Source organism: Coptis chinensis, chromosome 1 (genome assembly GCF_015680905.1).
Source record: "Coptis chinensis isolate HL-2020 chromosome 1, ASM1568090v1, whole genome shotgun sequence".
Taxonomy (NCBI): domain Eukaryota; kingdom Viridiplantae; phylum Streptophyta; class Magnoliopsida; order Ranunculales; family Ranunculaceae; genus Coptis; species Coptis chinensis.
Window position 1 is genome coordinate 60,820,288 of NC_141456.1, and position 27,473 is coordinate 60,847,760.

At 36.3% G+C, this 27,473-nt stretch overlaps 1 protein-coding gene across 1 annotated transcript; it reads right to left on the minus strand.

Moving 5' to 3' along the window:
- Positions 1-1,770: 1,770 nt before the first annotated feature.
- On the minus strand, positions 1,771-2,760 carry LOC147524794 (uncharacterized). Its single transcript, XM_086576465.1, has 2 exons — positions 2,206-2,760; positions 1,771-2,070 (listed from the first exon to the last, which is right to left on the minus strand). The coding sequence occupies exons 1-2, from the start codon at positions 2,758-2,760 to the stop codon at positions 1,771-1,773; spliced, it is 855 nt and encodes a 284-aa protein (XP_086432591.1).
- Between the last annotated feature and the right edge of the window lie 24,713 nt (positions 2,761-27,473).

The window sequence follows — 27,473 nt, forward strand, 5'->3', positions numbered from 1 at the left end:
TTTAACTAAGGTACAATTTCAATAAAGTGGACTTACTCAATAAATGGTACCACTTCCTCACAATTGATTAGCACATACAAAGCGAGCTTGTTCTCACTCATCGATGCATTAAAGTCCTAAAGCGTTCCTTTCCCTAAAGCACGCATTTGTATCACGAAAAAATAGAAAATTGTCCATCCAATCCAACAACTTCGAAACTCTTCATTTCCTCCTGCAATGCGGTTGAACTTAGTCTCCATCCCATCATCTAAGTATCTTGAGCAGAAAGTCAAGCATTCATCAGCAAGATACCCTTCGGCAATTGATCCCTCTGGTCTACTCTTATTACGAACATACTTCTTCAAAGTGTACAAGTACCTGAATAAATATAAAAGATGACAAAATTTAAGTTCAAATTTTAACAAAATACAAACAAAAGTAACCACTACTATTATCTTTACTTACTGACCTTTCGATTGGGTACATCCATCGATAGTACACTGGTCCAGCGAGCTTAGCTTGACCAGCTAAATGAATAGGCAAGTGCACCATAACATCAAAAAATGATGGAGGAAATATCATTTCCATTTTGCATAGTGTGTGACAATCACGGTACTCAAGGCGTTCCAACTCGCAACCCATAATACTTTTGAACACAACTGCTTGTAGAAATTAGAGAGTTCAACAAGAACTAATGTAACTTCCTTAGGTAAGATTCCACGTATTGCAACCGGATTCAGTTGCTGCACTAGAACATGCCAATCATGGCTTTTTAGGCGGGTATTTTGCATTCTTTCACTTGAACATGACGATATATTTGATGAAAAATTATCCGGAACTTTAATACCTTTCAAGAATTGACAAAGCTTCCTCTTCTCGGTCAAGGACAAGGTAAAGGGGCGCGGGGGATATAGTATTTGTTACCCTCTTTAGCTATCGGATGAAGTGACTTTTCGATACCCATTAACACCAAATCTTGTGTTGACTTCAGGTTATCCTTTGATTTCTTCTCTAAATTCAGCGGTGTCCCAAGCCAACTTTCACCATTGTTCTTTTCAATGTGCATGACATCTAGATTATGGAGTAAACAAAGGTATTTCCAATATGGGAACTCAAAAATACACTAATCTTCTTCCAGTATGTGTGGCAAAGAATTATCCTCTCGACTTCTCTTTTGTCCAATAACCTTATCACTATTCACCTTACAAAATGTGATTTGGTGAATCCATCTAATTGAGCAAAGTACATCACTTCATTAAAGGGGCTTGGGGCAACTCCCATTTCTGTCTTGTTATCAAAAGAACTCATATTCTTTTCGATATCTATGATCAAGTGGCAGGAATTTCTGACTTCCCATATAATGTAGAACTTTTTCCCATTTTGCAACCATTTTGAGCAAGTCTTCTCATGGCAAGAGGGATGGTCAAGTTGTCCTTTAGTGCTTCATCCGGACAAATTAGCAAATCTTTGGGAAGTCATTAATAGTCCACAAAACAGCTGCATGCATTTTAAAATTCTGTTTTGAAGAGGCATCATCGTCTCAACTCCCTTCTCCCACAACTCCTTTAACTCATCAATCAATGGCTGCAGAAAGTACGTCAATGTTATTTCCGGGGACTGCTAGGGCGGGGAATTAGCAATGACATGATGAGAAAAAAGGTTGTTTCATACACATCCAAGGCGGCATATTATACGAAACTAGAATAACGGGCCAAGTGCTATGAATAGAACTAAGACTACCAAAAGGATTGAAGCCATCACTAGCCATTTTGAGTCTGACATTGCGAGATTCTAAACCAATGAAGGATATCTTTGGTCTAAGCTTTTCCATTCCTTGGAGTCAGCTGGATGCCTCAAAGCACCATCTTTCGTACGATCATCAGCATGCCATCTCATATCTTTAGAAGTTTTTGAGCACATAAATAATCTTTGGAGTCTTGGCTTTATAGGAAAGTATCGCAAAACCTTAGCAGCCTTTTTCTTAGGTTTTGCAGATGAACTAACTCTATTTTCTGTACACTCCGAAGTCGTGATCCATCTTGACTCACCACATACATCACAGTTATCCTTGTCTATGACTGGTTTATCATCCTTCCAATACAACATACAATCATTAGGACATGCGTCTATCTTAATGCACTCCATCCCAAGATCCCGAAGTTGTTTTTTTTATTCATAATGATTCTTGGGCATATTGATGTCATTTGGAAGTGAATCATTTAATACCTCAAGCAACATGTCAAACGAATGATTACTCCAGCTGTTAAGACACTTTACATGAAGCAATCGTACTAGAAAAGACAATTTTGAACTTTTAGTACAGCCAGGGTACAAGGGTGTGTCTGCTTCCTTTAACAACTTGTAAAACTTATGTGCTTCTTCATTTGGCTCATCCGTTCGAGTGTCACTGGAACTAGACTCATTTGTATTCGAACTAGGTGGTATGTCATTGTCTATACCAACCATGTTTTGAAATCCTAATGCATCTTGCAACATTGTATGCATATCATCACCTTGATTAGACTTGGTATTCACCTCCACACTCTCCCCATGCTTTGTCCAACGGACATAACTCCGTAGTATACCACGATTCTTTATATGATGTTCCACTATATGTTTAGGCAATAACATTAGATTAAGGCATCCTACACATGGGCAGTAAATCTCACCACCAAGTTTCTTAATTCGATTATTCCAAGCAAACTCGATAAATTTCTCACAACCAAGTATATACTTACGACTGCATCTTCCTAGAGTCGGATCCATCCAACTTTTATCCATTTAAAACTGAACTACAACTACATAAAAAAAAAATAAGACAATCTTGTTCAGCAAGAATATCATATCCTACATCAAGTTCAAAAATTAATATATTCACTAACATATCCTAACATAACATAGGAGAACCAATAAAAAAAAGACTGTGACAAGGCCATATTAACTGTCCAAATGTGGGATTTACCACCAAATATTGGTCTCACATAATGGAAGAAAGTAATAGCCATGAAAACATAACTAGAACTCAAGACGAGGAAAGCTAAAGCTTTAAATTTGAAAAGTCGAACTTTTTATCCAAAAATAACGTAAATTGGATTAAAACCTCATATATATACAATATTCTAACAATAGAAAAGTCGAATCAATTGATCAAATATTCTTACGATATTTAGATTTAAATAAAATAATGAACTACTTCAAATCACAAAAAAATATACGATTTCTTAAACAAATCTCTAAAATAAAACGTCGGGGAAGAAGATGATGGATTACCGAAGGTAAAGTAAGCAATAGAGAAGGAAGCGATGATGAAGAAGAAGAAGGCAACCCGGTGAAGAAGAAGGCAAGCTGGTGCGGCGGCCCGGTGGAAAATATTTGGGGTGAAGAAGAAGAAGCAGTGCGGCAACCCGGTGAAAAGTATTTGGGTTTTCGTTTTTCTTCTTTTTTTTTGTTATTTGAGATTCAACTTTCACCAAAATAAAATAGCGAAAGATCTGGCGGGAGCAATGACATCTATTTTCTATTTTCTGATTTTTTTTTTTTTAATGAAAATAATTATTTAATGTTTTAAATAGCCTTTTTTGCAGCCATCGGCGCCAAACACTTAATTAAAGCCACAGCGCGCAAAATTTGTTAAGCTACTGAAAGGTCGACTTAAAGCCACGACCACATTGAAAGCGGTTGCAAAAAATGCACCTTTTGCAACAAAAGGATAATCACGAGGCAAAAAGGTACTTCTTGCCACATATTTAGTTTGTCGTGGCAACAAGTAAGATATAGCCACCAAATCCCTAGCCGCGACAATATGTCCGAGGCTAAAAGTCACTTTTTTGGTAGTGATACTTAGCCATTATTTTGGCTTTTGACTCCTTTTGATTCTATTTTTGGAGTTCTAACTTTTATTTTTCTTTCCTTTTGGAAGCTTTCTTTTTTTTTTCTTTTTCTTTCAAAGCAACTAAATATATATATATTTTTACACAGGTTTGTCTCTTCTCTTTTCTTCACTCATCTTATTTCTCAGACTTATCCAGATAGGTAGGTTGATTTTATTTTTTTGGTTTATTGGGTAAAAGGATTTATGGTTTGTGAAAAGGCTAATGAAAAGCTTAGTGGGGTGACTAGCGGATAATAAATTTCATATAGGTGTGAATTTTTGGCTATATCGATCCAAAGAGGCCTAAATTCTCGCTTAAAATATGGTGTGGTGATCAAGCAAGTAGATGCGTGATTTCTCTACTCGGACATGATTTCTCCCTTGTGTGATCACTCAGATATTAATTCATATGAGTTTTTTGTCTAGATGCTCACAAGATATGTATTAAGTACTCTAACCTAGGTCTCAGAAAAATAATGCCAAGTATAATAATAGATGCTCATGCAAGATGTTCATGAAAACATACAATGACTATTACCTACATATTAATCTAAGTTTCAAAAATTAAATCCTAATTTAAGTACTTTGTGATATTTCTAGACTAATATCATCATGGAGAAGAGAACAATACCATTATCACTAAGTGCCTAGTATAAACATTATTTTTAAATTTTAATATTTTATAAAGAAAATTGCATAATTTACATTCCAAAAGTGCCTAATTTTTGCAAATATTTTTATCCCACCCCCAAACAATCGAACGCTTTGTCATCAAAGTGTAAAGAGATAAGGAAAGAATTTACCATAGAAACGTGGCAAAAATTGGCAGTACTTGTAACAGAAATATTGCAAAGATGATATGATAACATGAAGCACAATTAAACTGTTACATACTAACTAACATAAACTCTACTGGAGTAAATATGACAGGCAAAGGGTGGCAAAAAGATTTGAAATAAAATACTAAAATACACCACCCCCAAACAAAATTTGAAAACTCTTTTTAAGTTTGAAAATTTTTGTGGCCTATACTCCAGAAAGGTGGTATGTTACAAAAAATTATATAGGTCTTTTAAAGTCAGATTCCCTAGACTTAATGTGATATATGTATTAACATACAGTTTACCATATATCAATAATCTAAATAATTGTGGATCTTTTCATAAATAGTTAATACGGAATGCACCACGAAACAGAATTAAGCACCAAGATTTCCTATGACGTGGCTTAGTGGAATGGGAGTGAATTCTGATGGATCTAGAACCTAATCGAGCATACAGTTTCTTCTTTTTCCTCCTACGAAAGGTATGCCAAGTGAATGAGCGTGAGAAAATGAATGGTTTTGGAAAATATGTGGGATGTGGATAAGTTTTAGAAAGAAGGAATGGAAAAAATGAAAAATTGTCAGATGGCTTGTCCTTGGGTATTAATTCTTCACCAGATGGGTTTAGAAAGTCATGAAGCACAGGAGAAACAAGAAGGTTTAGTGCAAACTCAAGGTTCCTGTGAAAAGGTGGAAGGTGGGGAATATTGGTGATGGAAGGTGAATGAGTGATATGAAGATGTAAGGTGGGTGAATGGTGCTCAACTAGTGTTCTCAATTCTAGATTATCAGAAGCCTTGAGATATGCTAAACATTCCTCAATAGGTGGGTCAGAAGAATCAGTGGGATAGAGGTTGAAAAATTCTTCTTCCGTCATGGTGTCAAGGGATGAATGGATGTCAATAGGAGGGGACTCATAAGGTTGCAAAGAAGGGTTGCAAAAGAGTCGAAGGAAATCTCCCTCGATTTCATCTACGTCTAGGGAGTCAAAATTGTGATCTTTGTCTTCTTCCGTAAGAGGGGTATCTACTAGTATGGGGATGAAAGCGTTAGCCGCACTAATGTGAGATACAAAACTCTCAATGGACTTTACTTCTCCTTCTATAGGCAAACCTAGTTGTCCCTGCTTTTGTCTAAACATGTTAACTTCTACAGAAAGGTTTCCAAAAGAAAGAGTCATTGAACCATCCCAACAATTGATTTGGGCATTGGCAGTTGTCAAGAAAGGATGTCCTAAGATTATAGGAATGGAATCATGAGCAACTTCTATGTTGAGAATAACGAAGTTGGCTAGATAGTAAAAGTTTTGAACATTATCGAGAATGTTTTCAACTACGCCCTTGGGGTACTTAATAGAGCGATGGACTAATTGCAAAGTCATTTTGGTTGGTTGAAGTTTTGTTAAACCTAGTTGTTTATATAAATAAAAAGGGAGTAAGTTAACACTCGCTCCCAGGTCTAATTGAGCAGTTGTTATGAAGTAATCTCCCAAGGTGCATTGTACAGTAAGACGACCAGGGTCCTTGTACTTAATAATTCTGTTATGTTCAGATAAAAAGGGATATTGTTCCGTTAAGAAGGCTTCTTGGGTTATGTTAGTTTTCCTCTTCTTGGTGCACAACTCTTTTAGAAACTTAGCATGTCCAGGTAGACTTTTTATAGCATCTATAAAAGGTAGCTTTATAGTCAGATTTTTAAACACTTCCCTAATCTCATTAAAATTCTTGTCCTTTTTAGACACAATTAGTATCTGGGAATACGGTGGTTTATCTCTATATTTAGGATAAAGGTCAAAAGTATTATTAGTCTATGTTTTATCTTTAGCCATTTTCCATCTAGGTTTCCATATTGGAACCTCTACAGGTGTAGGATCTTCAACTTCTATTATGGGGTCTTCTAAGGTTTTCCCTTTTGTATGTGGTTTGAGTTGAACTTCTATAGTTGTAGGGTCTTCAGTTTCTATGGAAGTATTTGGTATGATTTCATTTTTAGCTTTTGTTTGTGGGCGATCTTCAGGCATAGTTACTTTGCTATCAACTACTCTCCTTAAACGAAGGGTAGTGACTGCCTGTAGGTCTGCTAGGGTTATATTACTATTACACTGAATATTGTTTATTTTGAAGGCGGTGTTTGTTGACTTAGGATTAGGCACTGCTTGACCTAGAAACACGCCTGCTTGGTTATTATTTTGGTTAGGAGACATGTCAATAACCTTTTGGCACAAAGACTGCATCATTTGCATCGCTTGTTGCATCATTTTAGAGTTTTGATCATGCTGATCTTTCATCAAGTTGGAGTTTTGTTGCATAATTTGATTTTGTTTTTCCAACAAGGTCACTACTACTTCGTCTGTAAATAGTTGAACTGGAATTAATGTTTGTTGAACTTTCATGTCTTGATGTTGATAGTTCTGGGTCATGGGCACTAAATCTCTGTTCTGGTCACCTAAGTTTCCTTGTCCTTGAGGTTGAGTTAACTGGTTGAAATTTGATGGTTTTGGTGGTGGTTGTGCATAGACAAGAGGACAATAGAAGTTGGAATGCTCAAGACATAAATAGACATTACAACGAGTAGAGTTAATGTTCATGACTAGAGTGGGTTGTTATTGAACAGAGAGGAAATCTACCTTTTTAGTGAAGGCATCGATAAGAGTTTTAAGCTTGGGATCAGGTTTAACCTCAAAAGAAGAAGAGGAGCGGGAAGAGTCGTTACCTCCCCAATTGTTGTTCCTCTTAGATTGATCTTCTAAGAATTTATAAGCCTCCAAGGCTCCTTTACTAAAAAAACTACCCCTAGTCATGATATCTAGAACCTCCTTATGATGATGTAAAAGCCCCTTGAAGAATGCACGAACAAGCGTGTCTTTTGCAAGATTATGATGCGGGCATTCAATGAAAAGATCAGTGAAACAATTCCAGGCCTCTAAAAAGGATTCATGAGGAATCTGGCAGAAGAAATGAATCTTTTGAAGCATTTCATCTGTCTTCAGTGGTGGGTAAAACTGTTCCATAAACAATTGAACAAGATTAGCCCATGAATCCACAGAGTTTGGCATTTAAGCAGTTAACCAAGATACCACCTTTTCAGCTAGGGTGAATGGAAACACCCTAAGTTTAACTTGATCCGGAGTTACTCTAGGATGATGGAATGTAGTGAGAACTTGTTCTATCCTACGCATGTGTTGATAAGGCTTCTCATGGTCTAAACCATGGAAAACCGGTAACAAGTTAAATATATTCGGGGGAATTCGAAAATCCCCCACTAGGTCTGCAAGAATGATGCACGACTTAGGGAAATCATTTAGTGCTTTATAAAAATCAGATAGAGGAGTCTTTGGATCTTTAGCCATTGATGCAGGTGTAGTGTGTGGTATTCTAGATAGGCATGTGCGTTGACGTTTACGATAAAGCACGTTAGATGGTTTTCTCTTACCAAACCTTAATCTCATGCAAAGTTAATTCCAATATGAAAGAAACACTAACAACAGTCAAACAACAACCTGATATACTATAATTAAAACTCCTCTGACAGAAAAGGCGAGGAGTGGAAGAAGGAGTACCTGAATGCCTCCTTGCTATGCGTATGAATAGCGCCTTTGATACGCAATCTCAATGTATTGAAGAATTCAGAACATTGAATATAAAATAATTTGAACAAAAAGAGAGCCTGTGACTAACATGTGCAAATCGGGCTTTTCTTCAGAGGGGCGCGGGCGCGCTCAAATAAAGAGTTAGTAGGGCGCGAGCGCACTCAAGGTACTGGTTTGAAAAAAATTCCAGTCGACTTCTAGGAGCAAAAATCTCATTTTTTCTGAAAAAAAAAATTAAAAATAAATAAACACAGTGAGAACACAAACAATCGGGTGGGTGGGTAGAGAATGGGGGATTGCCCCTTGGATGAATCGGGTGGGTGGGTGGGTAGAGAAGGGGTTAAAACTACAGTTTTGGGCTCTTATCACCTAATATCATTGGATGAATTAAACTAAAATAATGAAAGGAAGACATAATGTAAAGAAGAAGTAATTGAATTGAATAAACTAAGGTTTTATTAAAAGGTTCTAATGGAGACTACAAACTAAACTAATTAACTAAACCTAAACTAAACTAAAAAGGGAGAGATAAATAGAGTTTTACCTTAATCCTCTTTATATAGGAGAGGGTTAGATTTAAAATTTCATGCATGGGTTTTGGAGCTGTGTTTTGAGCCACTAAATCAAGCCCAAAACATAAATACTTCTGTCCAATTCCTTTTCTGGCTAGAATTTACTGCAAGACCCTTTTCGTCTTCTTTTACGACTTTGATTGGGTTGAGGCCTAGACCATTAAAAAGCTATTTCCGAGTCGGTCGTTTTGACATATAATAGGCCTAATTCCGAGGTCTACGTCCAAAGATACGACCTGCAGAAGTTCTATTGACTTTTCTACTCTTTTTCTACCCGCGTTGACTTTGACTTTTCAGCTTTGACTAGACTTTAAAAAGATTTTTTCTCCTTGAAACTTGGGCTTTAATCATATAATTTCTCTAGCAAGCAATTTGACTCCTTTCTCTAGCAAAAGTGAGGTATTTCTTCACATAATTGATTCCAAGACCTGGAATACACAAAAACACATAAACATTACTAACTATTATTTATTATAAACATAATTAGCCTAGATATAATATTATTAAGGGGTTAAAACTACAGTTTTGGGCTCTTATCGAGTACACACTCGATTAGGTTCTCCATCCATCAGACTTCACTCTCATTCCACTAAGTCACGTCATAAGAAATCTTGGTGCTTAGTTCTGTTTGGGGGTGCTTTCTGTGTTAACTATTTATGGAAAGACCTGCAAGTCTTTAGGTTGTTGATATATGGTAAATTGCATGTTAATACATATATTTTAGATAAAGTCTCGAGTATTTGACTATAAAAGACTCATTGTATTCTCTGGTGTACTCCATTTCATTTAATATTTTATGAAAATGCACCTTTCATGTAACTCACGCATTCATATCTTGCACTTTTTCTCGTTGTTTGAGTAGTGTTTCTCTATGGAGTGAGTTTCATTTTCATTTCATTTCTTTTTTGTAATTTTGTTTTTTGTACAAAAATCATATATATAAAAGTTTAAAAATTAAAACATAAACATGTATTAGTAAGTCTAGGGAATCTGACTTTAAAAGACCCAAGTTTTTGTAACATACCACCTAAATGGAGTATAGGTCAAACAAAAATTTTCAAACTTAAAAAGTGTCTTCAAATTTTGTTTGGGGTTAGCGTATTTTGGCCTTTCATTTCAATACCTTTTGCCACCCTTCGCCTGTCATGTTTACTCCAATATAGTCTAGGTTTGTTAGTTATGTAATTTAAATATGATATTGAATTATTTCATGAACCCCCTTCTCTCAAATTGTTTGGGGGTGGTATATTTAATTTTAGCACATTGTATGTTCACGTATTAAAATTGCATGTATAAATATCGAAATATAGAACCTGTGGACCTTGTTGATTTAATTGGAATGCATAATGTAATTAGGTACCTTAATTTCGTGAAATGTCACTATTTTGTGAAATTTCGGAAGTTAATCCTATAGGAGCCATGATATGCACATGCTTGATTTGTGAACCTATGTTATAGTATTATTTTATTTCTGTTAGAGTCCACTTATGTCCCAAGCGCTATTTATTATTTCATGCAACTCATATAGGAGTTGCATATGTTTTTATTTCTTTATATTATTATAGGTTAACCTTCTTTTTCTGGTGCTCCCAATTGCAAAGCACGTTTCTATGGTACTCTCTATCTTTTATTTTCATTCCTTACTTTGGGGACAAAGCATGATTCTATTTAGGGGTGGTATAGAAACATGTTGTAAATATTTAAGCACATATTAGGTTGTATATTACGTATTATTTGTCATATAAAATGTTAAAAATCATAAAAATAGTTTATACTATGCACTTAGTGATAATGGTATTGTTTCCTTCTCCATGATGATATTAGTTTAAAAATCTCACATAGTACTTGAATTAGGATTTAATTTTTGAAACTTAGATTAATATGTAGGTAATAGTCATTGCATCCTTTTATGAACAGCTTGCATGTGCATCTATGATTGTACTTGGCAGTATTTTTCTGAGACCTAGGTTAGAGTACTTAATACATATCCTGTGAGCTACTAGCCTAAAAGCCTAATAAGAGTGAAATATCTGAGTGATGACACAAAAGAGAAGTAAAATCTGAGTAGAGAAATCACACATCCACTTGCTTGATCACCATACCATATCCCAAGCGAGAATTTAGACCCTCTTTGGATCGATATAACTAAAAATTCATACATATAAGTAATTATCCGCTAGTCGCCCCTCTGAGCCTTTCAATTAGTCTTTTCACAACCACAAATCCTTTACCTATCTTGTAAACCAATAAAAAATAAAAATAAGCCTACCCATCTTGAATGAGTTTGAGAAATAGGATGAGTAAGGAAAATAAAGAGAAAGACCTATGTAAAACCAAATATTACTTAGTTGCTTCAAAAAAGAAAAAGAAAAGAAAAGAAAAGAAAAATAGAAATAGAAATAAAACAAAAACTCCAAAAATAGAATAAAATGAGTCAAAAAGCCAAAATAAAAAAGGCTAAGGATGGAAACTAAGTGTATAAGCGAAGTAAGAACAAGGTTTTTTCTAGTTACATATAATTGAAGACCCTATTATCTCAGACTTGTTTATTTGAATATCCATTCCATTTCTTCTTAAACCATCACCTCAGCCCCGTATCACCTAATAAAGATTTCTAGCTCAATTATGATTAATTTGGTGTGATAGTAAGTGGTAGATTTGTTTGATCGATATCGGCTTCCTTGGATTATCATTGAGATTATGAGGAAATGTGTGCTCACTATACACTGGAGTTAGCAAACTTGAGTGGAAAAATCAGAGTGTTATATGTCTTGACACATTCCTTGTAAGAACCTACTTAGGCACGCTACCAAAAAGTTTCAGAAACGGACCCGCCATTACATTTCATAGCATAGTTCATTGTATAGTTGTTTATCTTAAGATGATTTGATTATTGTGCATGTATTAATTTAGGAGTTAGATTGATGATCCTTGTTTAAATGCTATTGAGATGTATAGATTCTGAGATAAAATTAGGGGACATTACTTTTATTTCTTAGTCGTTGTAGTATAAATGAAGTTTGTGTATAACTTCTCTAGAAAACTCTCACGAGGCTATAACTCGTCCACTAGGAAATTCCTAGTGGTATAAGTATTTATTGCATATGGTCAATACAATCGCACTCTGCGAAATGAGATTAGTTAGGACTACATTTTTTTCCACTTATCTGTTTTTATTTCTCATCTTTGCTTGAGGACAAGCAAAATGTTGTTTGCGGGTGGTGTAATAAGAACCCAAAAGTGTAGTTTAAACTCCCTAATAGTATTACATTTAGGCCAATTATGTTTATAATAAATAAGAGTTAGTAATGTTTACGTGCTTTTGTGTATTCCAGGTCTTGAAGCTGTTTATGTGCTTAAAGACACCATTTTGCATGGAAAACGAGTCAAGATGATTGTTGAGGAAGTTCTATGTTTAAAGCCCAAGAATCATGAAGCAAAGCCTTTTTAAGCCCAGTCAAAGTCAATTCGGGTAGAAAAAGAACATAAAAGTCAATAGAAATTCAAATGGGTATATCTTTGGACTCAAGCCTCAGAATTGGGCCTACTTTATGTCAAAATGACTGACTCGGAATAAGGTTTCCAATGGACTTAGTCTTGTCCCAATCTGAACTATAAAAGTGGACGAAAAGGGCACTAAAGTAATTTCTAGCAGAATTGGCCCTTTTAGGCTTGACCTAATGGACTTTGGGCTCACATTAGAGGCCCAAAGTCTAGCCTCAAGGCCCATGCATGAAAATATAACCCTAACCCTCTTCTATATAAAGAGGGTTAAGACTAAACTTATTCTCTCCTTCTTTTCCTTCCCCTCCTTAGTTAATAATTAGTTTAATGTAGTTGTAGTTTAGTTTAGGATTAGAATTAGGTTAGCAATTGTAGCCTTTATTAAAACCTTATCAAATAAAGCTTTAGTTCATCATATTCAATTCTTGTTTTATTATTTATGTCTTTAATTTACTGTTTAAGATTAATTAATATAATAAAACAAGGCTAAATCTCCATTAGAAGGGGGTTCATGAAGCCATGTGAGTTCATGAAGCCATGTGAGGGTGATTGATTAATTAAAATGGTTGTTGTTTAGAATAGTGTTTTAAGTTTGATTATCATGGTTGTTTAGAGATAAAAACCATAAGAGTTGAACTAGAGTTTAGATCCACCATCAAAGAGATTTGTGGTGGAGCTAAACTCTCATGCTAGTGGAACCTTGATCCGAGAGGACTTGGTGTTCACTAGGGATCAATAATAGGCAATTCGATAATCAACCTAATGATCAATCGAATTGCATGGTGGATTAAGTCTTCTCTAATTATCTTTCTCACCTTTAAATCTACTGTTTTCAATCTTATATTTAATGTTTTCACATCACATATTACTTTCTCATTAGGTCAATAGTTAGCTAGTCTAGATTCGTTACAAGTACGTATAAGCAAGAGTGGAGAACACGATTACTCTTCTTTATCACATGATATTTGAGAGTATTATTATAACTTGATTAAAATGATTTTAGCATGTTAGAACTACTGTTTTCACAATTTAATTTATTTATCTTGTCAGTTTGTGAAAAGGCTAATGAAAAGGCTCAGTGGGGCGACTAGCGAAAAATATACTTAGATCAGAATTTCTTGCTATATCAATCCAAAGAGGGCTTAAATTCTCACATAGGATATGGTATGGTGATCAAGCAAGTAGATGTGTGATTTATCTACTCGGAATTTACTTCTCTCTTGTGTCATTACTCAGATATTTCACTCATATGAGGCTTTTAGGTTAGATGCTCACAGGATATGTATTAAATACTCTAACCTAGGTCTCAGAAAAATACTGCCAAGTACAATCGTAGATGCTAATGCAAGATGTTCAGGAAAATATGCAATGACTATTACCTACATATTAATCTAAGTTTTAAAAATTAAATCCTAATTCAAGTATTATGTGAGATTTGTAGACTAATATCATCATGGAGAAGGAAACAATACCATTATCACTAAGTATATAGTATAAACTATATTTATGACTTTTAACATTTTTATAAAGAAATGGGTGTAATATACAACATAATATGTGCTTAAACATTTACAACCCATTTCTATACCACCCCTAAACAGAATCATGCTTTGTCCTCAAAGTTTGGAATGAAAATAAAGGATTGAGAGTACCATAGAAACGTACTGCTTGTAAATGGGAGCACCTGAAAAAGAAGGTTAGTCTATACTAATATAAACAAATAAAAATATACGCAACTCCTATATGAGTTCCTCCCGTTATGGGGATAACATGAAATAATAAATAGTGCTTAGGACATAAGCGGACTCTAACATAAATAAAATAATATCATACGTTCACAAATCAAGCATGCACATATTGTGGTTCCTATAGGATTAGCTTATCAAATTCCGTGAAATAGGAAAATTTTATAAAATTAAGGTACCTAATTACATTATGCATCCCAATTAAATCAACAAGGTCCATGGGTTCTATATCTCGATATTTATACATGCAATTTTAATACGTGAACGTACAATGTGCTAAAATTAAATATACTACCCCCAAACAATTTGGGAGAAGGTTCATGAAATAATCAATAGCACAATTAAATTACGTAACTAACTAACCTAAACTCTACTGGAGTAAACATGAGAGGAAAATGGTGGCAAAAAGTTTTGAAATTAAAGACCAAAATACGCCACCCCCAAACAAAATTTGAAAACACTTTTTAAGTTTGAAATTTTTGTTTAGCCTATACTCTAGAAAGGTGGTATTGTATAAAAACATGGGTCTTTTAAAGTCAGATTCCCTAGACTTACTAATATATGTTTATGTTTTAATTTTTTTAATTTTTATATATTTGATTTTTAGAAAAACAAAATTATGAAAAAGAAATAAAAATGAAACTCACTCCATAGAGAAACATTACTCAAATAGCGGGAAAAAAGTGCAAGAGATGAACGCGTGAGTTACATGAAACGTGGACTAAGGATCCGGTACTTACAACCACTCACTCTAAAAGGAAGGTCCAGTTATCTTAATGGTGAGTCTTTTATAGTCAGATACTTGAGACTTTATCTAAAACATGTATTAATATGAAGTTTACCAGAAATCAACAATCAAAATAGTTGTGGATCTTTCCATAAATAGTTCACACAGAAAGCACCCCTAAACAAAATTAGGCACCATGATTTTCTACGATGTGGCTTAACGGAATGAGAGTGAAGTCTAATAGACCTAGAACCTAATCGAACATGTAATTTCTTTTTTTTCCTCCAATGAAAGGGTCTCCAAGTAAATGATCGTGAGAAAAAGAATGGTTGTGGAAAATACATGGAATCTGGATAAGTGTTAGAACGAAGGGATGGAAAGGATGAGAAAGTGTCAGGTGGCTTGTCCTTGTGTATTACTTCTTCACCAGATGGGTTTAGAAAGTCATGAAGCATAGGAGAAACAAGAAGGTTTAGTTCAAACTAAATGTTTCTATGAAAAGGTGGAGGGAAGGGAATTGAGGTGGTGGTAAATGGTTGGATTGTATAAGGGATTAGCTCAGGTGGATGGTGGTCAAGTGGTGCTCTAGGTAGTTCTTGAGAGGGTGGATCATCACAAGCTCTTAGAAACTCATAGAATTCCTCATCTAGGTTGTTCGTATCCACATAATTATAGTATTCATCTGCATCTTTAAGGAATTCATCTATCTCGTCCATTGTGAGGGTGACTTTATCTACCATAGTGTCGAAAGACAGGTTGGAAAATTCTTCATCTATTTTAGTTATGTTCAGGGAGTCAAAATTCTTATCTTCGTCTTCTTTTCTAAGAGCGGTATCTACTAGTGTTGGGATTAAAGTGTCGGCCGCACTAATTTGAGATACAAAACTCTCAATGGACTTTACTTCTCCTTCTACAGGCAAACCTAGTTGTCCATGTATGAGTCTAAACATGTTAACTTTCACAAAAAGATTCCCAAAGGAAATAGTCATTAAGCCATCCCGATAATTAATTTGGGCATTAGCGGTTGCCAAGAAATGACGCCCTAAGATGGTGGGAATAGAATCATGAGCAACTTCTGTGTCAAGAATAACGAAGTTGGCTGGGTAGTAAAAATCCTGAACTTTAACTATAATGTTTTGAACTACGCCTTTAGGATACTTAATAGAACGATTGACTAACTGCAAAGTCATTTTGGTCGGTTTAAGTTCGTGAAGACCTAACTATTTATATAAATAAAAAGGGAGTAAGTTAACACTCGCCCCTAGGTCTAATAGTACAGTTGTTATAAAGTTATCGCCTAAGGTGCATTGTACAGTAGGACGACCAGGGTCCTTGTACTTAACAATTACGTTATGTTCAGATAAAGAGAGATATTGTTCAGTTAAGAAAGTTTCTTTGGGTATGTTGGTTTTCCTCTTTGTGGTGCATAACTCTTTTTAAAACTTAGTGTGTCCAGGTAGACTTTTTATAGCATTTAGAAAATGTAGGTTTATAGTCAGATTTTTAAACACTTCCCTAATCTCATCAAAATTCTCGTCCTTTTTAGACATAACTAGTCTCTGGGGAAACGGTGGTTTTTCTCTATACTTAGTATAAGGGTCAAGAATATTATTAGTCTTGTCTTTATCTTTAGCATGAGGGTGAACATATTTATTAACTGTTATTTTATCTTTTGTTGGATTCCCTTTTGATTGTGGTTTAATTGGAATTTCTACAGTTTTAGGGTCTTCAGTTTCTATGACAGTATTTGGTATGGTTTCATTCTTAGTTTCTGGGCGATCTTTAGGCATTATCACTTTGTTATCAACTACTCTCCCAGAACGAAGGGTAGTAAATGCATATAGTTCCCCTAGGTTTACATTACCATTACATTGAATATTGTTTACTTCGAAGGCAGTGTTTGTTGACTTAGGATTAGGCACTGCTTGACCTGGAAACATGCCTTGTTGGTTATTATTGTGGTTAGGAGACAGATCAAGTACTTTATGGTACAATGCCTACATCAAATTAGTTTGTTGTTGTTGGCTTTGTATCATGGTTAATAATAAGTCATCCTTTGATGGGTTAGCCAGTTGTGTGGTAATAAAAGGGTTGACTGAAACTAAGGTTTGTTGAGTGTTTATGTTTTGATTTTTATAGTACTGAGGTACGTGCATTAAACTTCTATTCTGGTCATCTAAATCTCATTGTCCTAGATGTTGGGTAAATTGGTTGAAGTTTGTAGTAGGCTTAACGTTTTGATAATTAAAGCATGGAGGTGTAGGTTGTTGTTATTGATTATAATTAATGTTCTGCATCCATCGTGTGTTAGGGTTGTTGAAAGCGTAATTATCTACGGGTTGTGGTGGAGGTGAACCATAAAATAAGGGACAAAAGTAATTGGTATGGTTGGGATTAAAACAGACATTACATGGACTAGTGTTTATGTTCATGACTGGATTGAGTTTCAGTTCTTGTTTGTTAACAGAGAGGGCATTGACCTTACGTGCAAGGGATTCAATTAAAGATATTAACTCAGGGTTAGGTGTAGCCTCAACTATGTTGGTTGCCTTAGCTGTTGATGAACAGATATTGGAGCGGGAGTACTCACTACCTCCCCAGTTGCTCCTCTTAGTTGATTGATCTTCTAAGAAGATATACGCATCATATGCGTTTTTACTTAAAAAATTTCCTCCGTTCATGATGTCTAGAGTCTCCTTTTGGTATTGTGATAAACCCTTGAAAAAGGCACAAACTAGCGTGTCTTTCTAAAGGTTGTGGTGGGGACATTCTATTAGGAGATCCGTAAAATGAATCCAAGCCTCTGAAAAAGATTCATGAGCGTTTTGGCTGAAGAAATGGATCTTTTGAAGCATTTCATCGGTCTTCTGTGGTGCAGTGGATAGAATTATTCCATGAATAACCCAACTAGTTTCTCTCATGTGTCCTGATATCCACACTTTGCGGTATAAAGATTTGATTTCTCTACTCCGTTCGGTGTAGACTCAAGTCCTTACTCACGTGTCTTCGTGCGTTTAGCTCGAGTAGGGATTCGAACCAACCTAAAGTCTAGGACAGCTTATAACTTTCTTATATTCTTTAGGAAACTAGTGAGTAAGTTCTTATTTTATGATTAGTTATACTAAAATTACTTAACTATTTTTTTTAGATTTTTAAAGTTACGAAAACATGCACACTAAAACAAGGTAAAAATATATGTATAGAAAGGTGTGGAGAGTTAATTCTCCTCATGTGAAGACACACCTCTATTGTTTGACTCTAGTTTATTGTCTCTTAATCTTCCTAGAATTCATAGACAAATCCTAATAAAGATTATATTTTTGATCCCTAACAATATAATTCATCTCTGATATCATATTGTTAGCATAAGGAACAAAAACAATGACTTATCTCTAAGTCATTACCTTAATTCCTAACTAGACTCTACACCAACTACCATTTTGGGGTATGATATAAAGTCTAGTTTATTTTCTTAAACAACTTAACTAGAAAAATCAATTAACAAGGTGGTTCCTCACATGAGCATCCTTAACTCCCCACAAAGGAAGGGTCTAGCTCATGATCATGGGCTATGTATTATACTATTATGAAGGAGCAAGAAGAAGAATAAGAGAAAAACTAACTTGCCTTAAGGAATTGAGATTTTATTTAGAAAAACAAGAGTTTGCTACCATTAACACTATTACAAACTTTTGCATAAAACCAAAAACTAACTAAACAAGACAAGGAATGGAAAGTAAAGCCAAAAGAGAAGTAAATGCTCTCAAAACAGCCCCCCTAATACATAAAAGAGCTTTCTCTCTTCCCCCACGTGAAACACAAAAACACATTTATTTCCATCTTATCCACAAAACCAAAGCAAAGTGACACCTTGCTTGGTTTACACTATTAGCACCTAATCTTATCTAACTTCATTAATTACATGCAAGGTGTCCACTTTGCTCCAATTATTTGCTCCTTGTGTCTTGTCTTGCATGATGACTTATCAAATCTTGTGGACCAATATAGTGGGTCCACGTGCTGTGTCCAGTGGCAGCCCAATCTTTTGGTATTTTTACAACTTCCCACCTATGCATAGAGTTCGTCTCACTGATCGTCTGAGCATCTCACTTGTCGCATTCGGAGTCCTGGTTCAAGAGATATGAGATTCGGAAGTTTGATGCTTCTGTGCACGTAATCCCATTTCTGTCTTGATTCTGTACTGTTTGAGTCTTTGGGCTTTAGTCCGGATTTGCTGGGCTTCACATGGGCTTAATCGGCAAGCTTATATATACTCCCTATTCCGTGTTAAATGCTGGCTTTATCATCATTTTTTACGTTGGTTGCTCCAACCTGCAAAAGCACGAGAATACGATTATTTCATGATTATTAAGCACAAAATTAACCGAAATGTTACATCTCTACAGGGTTTTATAATATAGTTTTGGGTGTTTATCATGTCCACAGAGTTTAGTTTTTGTGCGGTTAACCAAGCTGCAGCTTTATCAGCTAGGGTGAAAGGAAACACCCTAAGTTTTATTTGTTCAGGACCTACTTCAGGATGATGGAAAGTGGTTAGTACTTGTTGTATCCTACATAAGTGGTGATAGGGTTTCTCATGGTCTAACCCATGAAAAATAGGTAGTAAAAGTGAAGTGGGAGGTGTCTAGTTTGTAATGGAGAAGGGCAAATCTGTAAAAAAGCAAAAGTAGGTGTCACACCCCGAATTTCGACAAAATTTGGAAAAACAATATTTGTTCCCGACTCTTCGATCTTCGAGGTGCGACGCACTCTCCACTTTCAAAAACCCATAAACAGTTTAAATATGCGGATAATTAAAAACCAATAAAAATTTTAACTGAAACAAAAGTCATCTTTATTACAAAAATTAACAAATGAAAATGCAAATAACCTTATCTCAAATGAAAATCTATATCATCTCAAAGGAAAACAAAGCCTATCTTGAAATGCGACGCTAACGCAAACCACGAGCAGCAACCAATCTTCTTCAACACTAAACCTGTCAAGACTTATCAACACAGTCAACGGTCAAAGGTCAAAGTCAATGGTCAAAGTCAAAGTCAGCACATCATTGTCAAAGTCAACACATCATGGTCGAAGTCAAACTGTCGTTTCCATGTTCAACAGGTTCATGGCTAAGGTCAAAGGTGCATGGCTCATGGGCTCATGACTAAGGAAACGGTTCGTACCCGACTAGCCGAGCCCAAACCCCAAACCTTAGAACCCAAAAGTCTAAAAGTTGAAAGACCCATTTGGATCTCTATTTTAAGTCCTATGGACTGGCCCCAAACAATATTAGAAATTGGCCCAAAAACTTTAAACTGAACTGGCCCAAAACTCAACTTGGTTCGGCCCAAAGAAACAATTAAACTTAGCTACGGCCCATGACCAAGCCCAAGCCCAAAATAGCCATCTTCCTCACCCCACCAGCCACCACCGGCTTGAATTCCGGCCCCCACTCCTTACTTCATCAAATCGGTTTTACCCCAAATAAAAAACCAACCAACTTTAACAAAAGCAAAAACCGAAAATCATAAAATCAAAACTCTTCCTAAATCTAGATCTGAAATTCGTGCCGCTTTTAGTGGCTTCTACAACCTCCGACAGCCCCCTTCCGACAGCCCTCACACACCCTACCTTACCCCATAACCCACATCACAACAATACCTTAAACCCTCAATAGATTTTGTTCTCATGACTGGGCGATTCTCTGGCCGCCATTAACGAGTCTTGGGAGGTTCCAACAACTCTACTGCCGACCCCCAACCACACCACAGACTCCAATCCATAACCCGACCACCGTATTCCATCCCACAACCACACACAAGAAAAACCAAAAGCCATGAGTACTCAAGTGCTCAGCTAACAAAGTTGTAGTTGTTGCTCGTCGGTTCTTGCTTGCCAATATAATACAAAAATCTTGTGGTTGTATCAATAGCAACCAAGGAATTGATAACTGAGACAATCTACAGGTTGATAAAAATTAGGCATTTAGGACTGCCTACAGTGCCATGTCCTTGCCAGCCTCACTCTACCTAGATCGTATTGTCAAATAGCAAAACAACATAACTGACATTGGCAGTACTCGTGTTAAGAATACCACACACCACAATACGTCATCTAAATATATATCACCATAATCATTAAAATGCAACACAACAACCAAATAACTACTCACCTTAATAAAAATCTCTATGAATCCTTATCGTCCGATTCGTTGCGCTCCCACGCTCGAGCAAACAAGCCACCTCCATTTTTATTATATTTTATTCTCTAAAAACCCTATTCTCTAGAACAATGTGATTATATACTTGGGTTTGAAACCCAAGCCCAACACAGACTCGGTCCCAGAAACCAGGCCCACATATCTCAAATCCAATCCAGCCGATTTTTAAATAATAATTAAATTAATTAATTAATAAATAGATAAATACATATTTTAAATACGGGCATTACAGTAGGGGTATATAAGCAAAAAGTAAAGGAGAAAGAAACCATCCATTGTCTTAGGATCCAAACCATTTGGTTTGTTTAATTTCTTGTCTTGTTTTTCAATTCATATTTTTATTTTCTTGTTATTTTATTTCATTTCAATCTTGTTATTTTCTTGTTCTTATTTCAATCAATCTTGTTTACTTGTTTTTTGCTTCAACCTTTAAATCTCGTCCACTTGTTCTTATTTTAATGTTTTAATCAATCTTCCCTTTCATGTTTTCAAGTCATTTCAATACAAAAATCAAAGCTTTCAAGTTTTCATTAGCTTAGAACCATTCTAATCCTACAAGAGTCTACATTTCTTCTTCACATCTCCCTCACTCAAACTCTAAACAATTTAGGATGAACCTCAACTTCTAAAACAAACTCTTTTAAAGTATACTCACTACAATCTAAAGCTTTAAATGACACCGCCGTCATGGATTGAAGCAGTGGAACTTTTTTGTAATAGTTAGTCATAAAAAGAAAAACGAAAAAAATTAGGAAAAATTGGTTTTTGATTGATTTCTTATGATGAACATGAGTTAAACTTGGTTTAAGTTTTATACTTACAAAGAGATTAGAGTTTTAATTGCCTTGGGAAGTTCAAGTTTGTGAGGCAAGTTATGGATCATAGCTCACACACTATGGATCAACTTGGTAATAAACACTCTAAGTGCATTTGACTCAAGTTAATCTAGGTTATCAATCTAAAATTAGTTAATTATATTAGTATAATAGTAGTTTATTTTTAAGTTTGGGCCCTTGAAGGCAAAGTTGTATAAATTGTCAAAAACCTAACTTGTGGGCTTTTTAAGTGGACCTTTATTGTAACTTTAAACAAGGAAAAGCTCGAAAGGTTGGGCATGATTTTCAGATCACGCGCCAACCGACATCGCCTTCTCCTCAAGTAGCGTGTAAGTATGACTTGAGAGGTAAATTTTAAACCTTCTCGAAGCCCAAGTAAGAGGATACTTGTGTGTTCAAACATGCTTACATGATTGTTTGAAATTTACTTTCCACACTGCAATTAATTACATTCGCGCATTGGGTTAAACCCGAGCCACATAACAACCATTAGGAAGTCATTACCAAATGTAGGTAAATTGGACGTTGCTTGATTCTTAAAAGCCCTAGACCAAAAATATTAATTAAAATCAATCAACTAGTGCCCAAAGTAGTCACGCTCTTCCAGAAAAGGACAAAAATATAGCCACGAGGATTTAGAGTAATAAGTTACCAGATTCCGGTGGACCAACTACCTTTCTCACTCCCCTCCCCGAGATTCATTGTGAGTGAGATTCTTGGTAGCACACCACTAGATGAAGTGACTGCCTACTCTTCTGAGACATGTAGTAGAGCCATCCTAGTCTCGTGCCCAACTATTCTTCTGAAAAAGGCATAGTAAAATATATAATAAAATCAAAGTTTTCAAAACTTCATACTTGGAAAAACAAATTTCGATTGCTTGAGCATACATTGCACCATTTGCGCATGTTATGATAGTTTTGGGGTCTTGCTAAAAGTGTATGATACTGGGTTCAGACACTTCTAGTATTAGCAAGAATAAAACTTACTCACGTAAGAGAAATCGTCGCCCTAGACAATCTCCTATTTCTAGTCCTCCATCTCTTAAGATGGCTGATGAAGTTGTTCAAGCTGAATAGCCTCTCTCCAACTTCTACACACCATTACAAGATGGGCCTCCATCTTGTATACGACTCACACCGCTTACAAGCGATTTTAGGATTCCATCAAACGTGTTCAATCTTCTACCCATCCTCCACGGGTTAGAACACGAGTTACCGTACGAGCATTTACGCCGGATACATGAAGTGTGTAATACCTTTCATCATCCGGGCGTCACCGACGATCAGGTGAAGCTACGAGTGTTTCCTTTCACTCTAGCCAATAAGAATCACACTTGGCTTCTCTCATAGAAGACCGACGACTCTTTCGATACATGGGAAAAGGTTGTGTTCTCCTTCATTAAGAAGTACTTTTCGCCAAAGAAAACAGAAGAGATAAGAAGCAAGATACAGTTCTTCAGACAAAGTCTGAGTGAGACATTCTCCGAAGCATGGGATAGATTCTCTGACCTACTCCATTTATGTCCTCACCATAAACTAGAAAAATCCACTCTTGTCCAATGTTTATTCAAAGACCTTCTCCCATAACACAAAGTAACCCTCGACATCATGAGTAATGACAATTTTTTGGATAGAGATACAACTGAAGCCTTAACTTTTCTTGAAAACCAAGCTAAAAAGAGTACCCATTGGGGCGACATAAACAATTCTAGAACAACCCAACCCAGTACATCTAAGGCTAGTGGTATTTTTGAGGTGAAATCAGATCCAGAAATGAAAACCCTAATAGAAACCCTCACAAGAACGATAGATGCCCTCACAACCAAACAAAAAGACCAAACCCCTCATCCTGTCATGAACGTAAATAACTCACCATGCAATTTCTGTCTAAGCTTAAATCATATAGATGCCACATGTCCCTTTATCACAAACCTATCATCACTTCAGCCAGAAGAAGTATGTGCTTTCAATGTACCAAATGCACCGTGGAGACAACATCCAAACTTCGCATGGACCAACATTCCACAAAACCAAACACCACCTATCATCACTTCAGCCAGAAGAAGTATGTGCTTTCAATGTACCAAATGCACCGTGGAGACAACATCCAAACTTCGCATGAACCAACATTCCACAAAACCAAACACCACCAAGTTTCAATAAACCAACAAATACATTCAGACAAGGACAAGGACAAGGTACCTATAACAATCAAACAAAGCATTGGTTCCATCCCAGTTTAACCAGAACTATCAAAACCCACCTATCAACAACCAAAGAGACCTAGTTCCTGTTACACCATCAACTAGTGTCCAAACAAATAAGCCCACCGAAATAATGTTATCTGTCTTGCAACAGCAAACCCAAATCCTAGCATCCATGCAAATGATGCAACAATCTATGGACTTGTTAGCCCAAGTTAAAACCCAGAAAGGTGTGTTCCTAAGTCAAGCTATTCCTAATCTTAAACTAACAAATAGAGCCTTTGAAGCAACAAGTGACGTGAACGAAGCTGGAGCGCTAAAAACTCTTTCTTAATCATCCCATCTACGAGGATTGAATCCTTTTTTTCCGATGTATTCCTTTCCCACTCCATTCCATCTTTTCCTTTAAAGGGATATATCAATAAGGTAACTGGACCTCTCCATTTGAAGGGTGTGGTTGTAAGTGTCGGAGCCTTAGTCCACATTATATCTCGCATATTCTTTATAAAATATTTTTTACTCATTGTTGGAATAAGTGTTAACCTGTGGAGCGAGTATACAATTTTTCTTTTCTTTATTTTACACTTCTTTTTCAAAAATGTTTGTTTTCCTAGTGCTATTAATGATAGATTTTTGATATATCAATAGTTAAGTGATTTTTCAAAATGGGCAATGGATTTTACACAGATCAACCCCTAGAACAACGCAATCTAGTGGCAGTTTAAGATCAGCTTTGCTTACTAAGGGTCGCCTATATCACCGAGCTATTTGCTTGGGTCAGGACATTCCATGTCTTGTGCTATAAATCCCCCAACTCGCATAGCTGAAGCTCTGTCTATCTAGATTGGGTTCACCACAGAGCCGACAAGAAAGTTGCTTAAGATTATCTATCATATTTTGTTTATAAGTAGTAACATCTAGAATCACTACTTTTGAGTACGAATTTCTTAAAATATCTCTCCATAGTTTTCAAACCCAGAGGATAAAAAAATGAAAGTTATACGTTCGGAGTAACCAAAATGATACCGGATTAACGTATAATTTTATCTTCTAGACAAAACCTCTATATGGATAGAGATATATTTTGAACGAGAAAACCAACTAAAAAAAAAAGCGAGGCGTCTCCAAATGAGAATTAAACAAATAGAGTAACCCAAAGTGATACTATTCTCTATTAAGTTTAATTCTATCTTTTTGCCTCCACCTCTCTATTTTGTCTCGAGAATCTGACGTTAAAAGACTCGAAAATTTTCAAAATTTCCTTTCTTAAAAACTTTTCCCTCTCGTTTAAATCTTTTCCCCTTCTAAATCTCTCTCGTTTCTGAAAAAAATTTCAAAAATATCTTCTGTAGCAAACAAAAACCCTCCACCTAGACAGACTAGATAGATCAGTTTCAATGATCGTGTGCAAGCATTTCCTAGAGAACTGCAGCTAAAGATATGGACACATATATCGAAAATCATTTCTAGTTTAGGTAAGAGTTCATACGCACGTAAAATAGGAGATATGAGAGAAGGTTGGTGCTTGAATTGTCAAACACCAACTTTCCCCGGTTTTTAACCTCATAATAATTTTGTTTATAAACTCTACATGTGTTATCCCCCAGTGCATTACGCTCAGTCTAAGAGAGCAATTCAGCCATCTGGTTGGGATTGACTCAAGTTTTCAAAAACTTCCAAGTCTTGGGGATTTGACTTAAAACGACCCAACTTTTTAAAATTTCAGTCAATCTTATTCAAAACCTAAAAAAATTAATTAAAATTTTTCTTTCTATTATCTGTACATATTTCCCTACAGTTCATATATAGTTCTTTCCATCATCTGTTTTTCATCCACCGTTGGATGTGAGTATATCCTATACTGTTATGTTGCATTTTCAATTTTGATCGTCTTGGTACCTCACGAGTCAAGATTGGATGAGTAACGAAGTGTAGATCGGCTCTTGAAGTTGTCAAAGCACTGAGGACAAGATTGGAATTTCCTGATTTCATTTGAGCTTGGACCAAAAATTCATTTTCTTTAAATAGGCACGTGCCATCAAACCATTAAGCCCACGCAGCTGCCCCTTTCCCTTCTTCTCCATCACGAAATCCCCAACCCTAGCCGCCCAACTCGACTCGTGACCGCCCGTAAACATCAACACACCTCCATCCAATTTTTTTCACAACCTTCCCCATTTTCAAAACCCAATTTTTTAAAACCCTACTCTAAATGGCTCGAGTTTTTAAAATCGTGCCGAAGCAAAATTTTCATGGCCTCTTTTATTCCGATCTGTTTGAAGTGCACTTCAGGCTGAGATCAGAAGAAGAGGATGGGAACCCTTGGTTTTGTTGGAAGATGTGGCTTATTCTCCCTCTCTTACTCTTTCGTTTTATAACTGCATGCTTAGAGGGGAGGATGACCGCATTACGGTTGTCAAGGATGGCCGCTCACTAGAGCTCACCAAGGAGGTGTTGAGCGGAGTTCTGGGGATTCCTATGAAGGCTTATGTTCAGACGGAACAGTCCCCAGATGGAAAGACCATCGATGTGATGATGGTAGAGACGCTTCTCGAGGGGGTTAAAAAGCCCAAGTCTCACTGCGCTTTTCAGAGTTCGCTACGAATGAACCAACTTTTGCGGTATCTCGATGGGCGACCTACAACCCGCTAGCTAGGCAAGCCTTCATATATAGGTAAGGTGATGCTTCATCTTTCATAGATTCTTCAAGAGCAGAAGAATAACTTATGCATCGTCTCCTTTATCTTAACCGAAGAAGTCAACTGCCCCTCTGCCAGTGCTGGTCACCAAGATCATGCAACACTGGGGGTTCCAAGCCATAAACGCCCTTGTGGAGGTTAAGGACACTACCACAGGTCCTATCTATGCCCACTGCGTCCAGAAGTTATGGCTTCCACCTGCCGCTAGAGCTCCTGAGCAAGCACGCCTGACCAAGAAGGTGGATTACTTCGCTGAAGATGCCACTCGATAGTTCACTCAGCCCATGGACGGAATTCACTTCCTCCATGGAAGCCAGAGGATTATGCACTCATATCTCCACCAGCTCAGGGAAACTCAGGGTAACATCATAGCAGAACAACGGACTATCAGAGAGGAGCAGCGAACCTTCCAGCAGGAGCAACGACGCTTTTAGCACAGTGTCACTAGAACACTACAGAGTGATAAGCACCCAACACTATAATATGAAACCCCATTGAGACATATAAATTTGGTTAATTATGTGTTTAATAATCATGAAATAAATATATTTTCGTACTTTTGCAGGTATTCGCAGTAAACATGAAAATATTAGTTAAACCTGGGTTAAAGCACGGGGAACGACGTACATATGAATTCTTCCAAATCAGCCATGTAAAGCACAACAAATCCGCACAGAAGCATCAAACTTCCGAAGC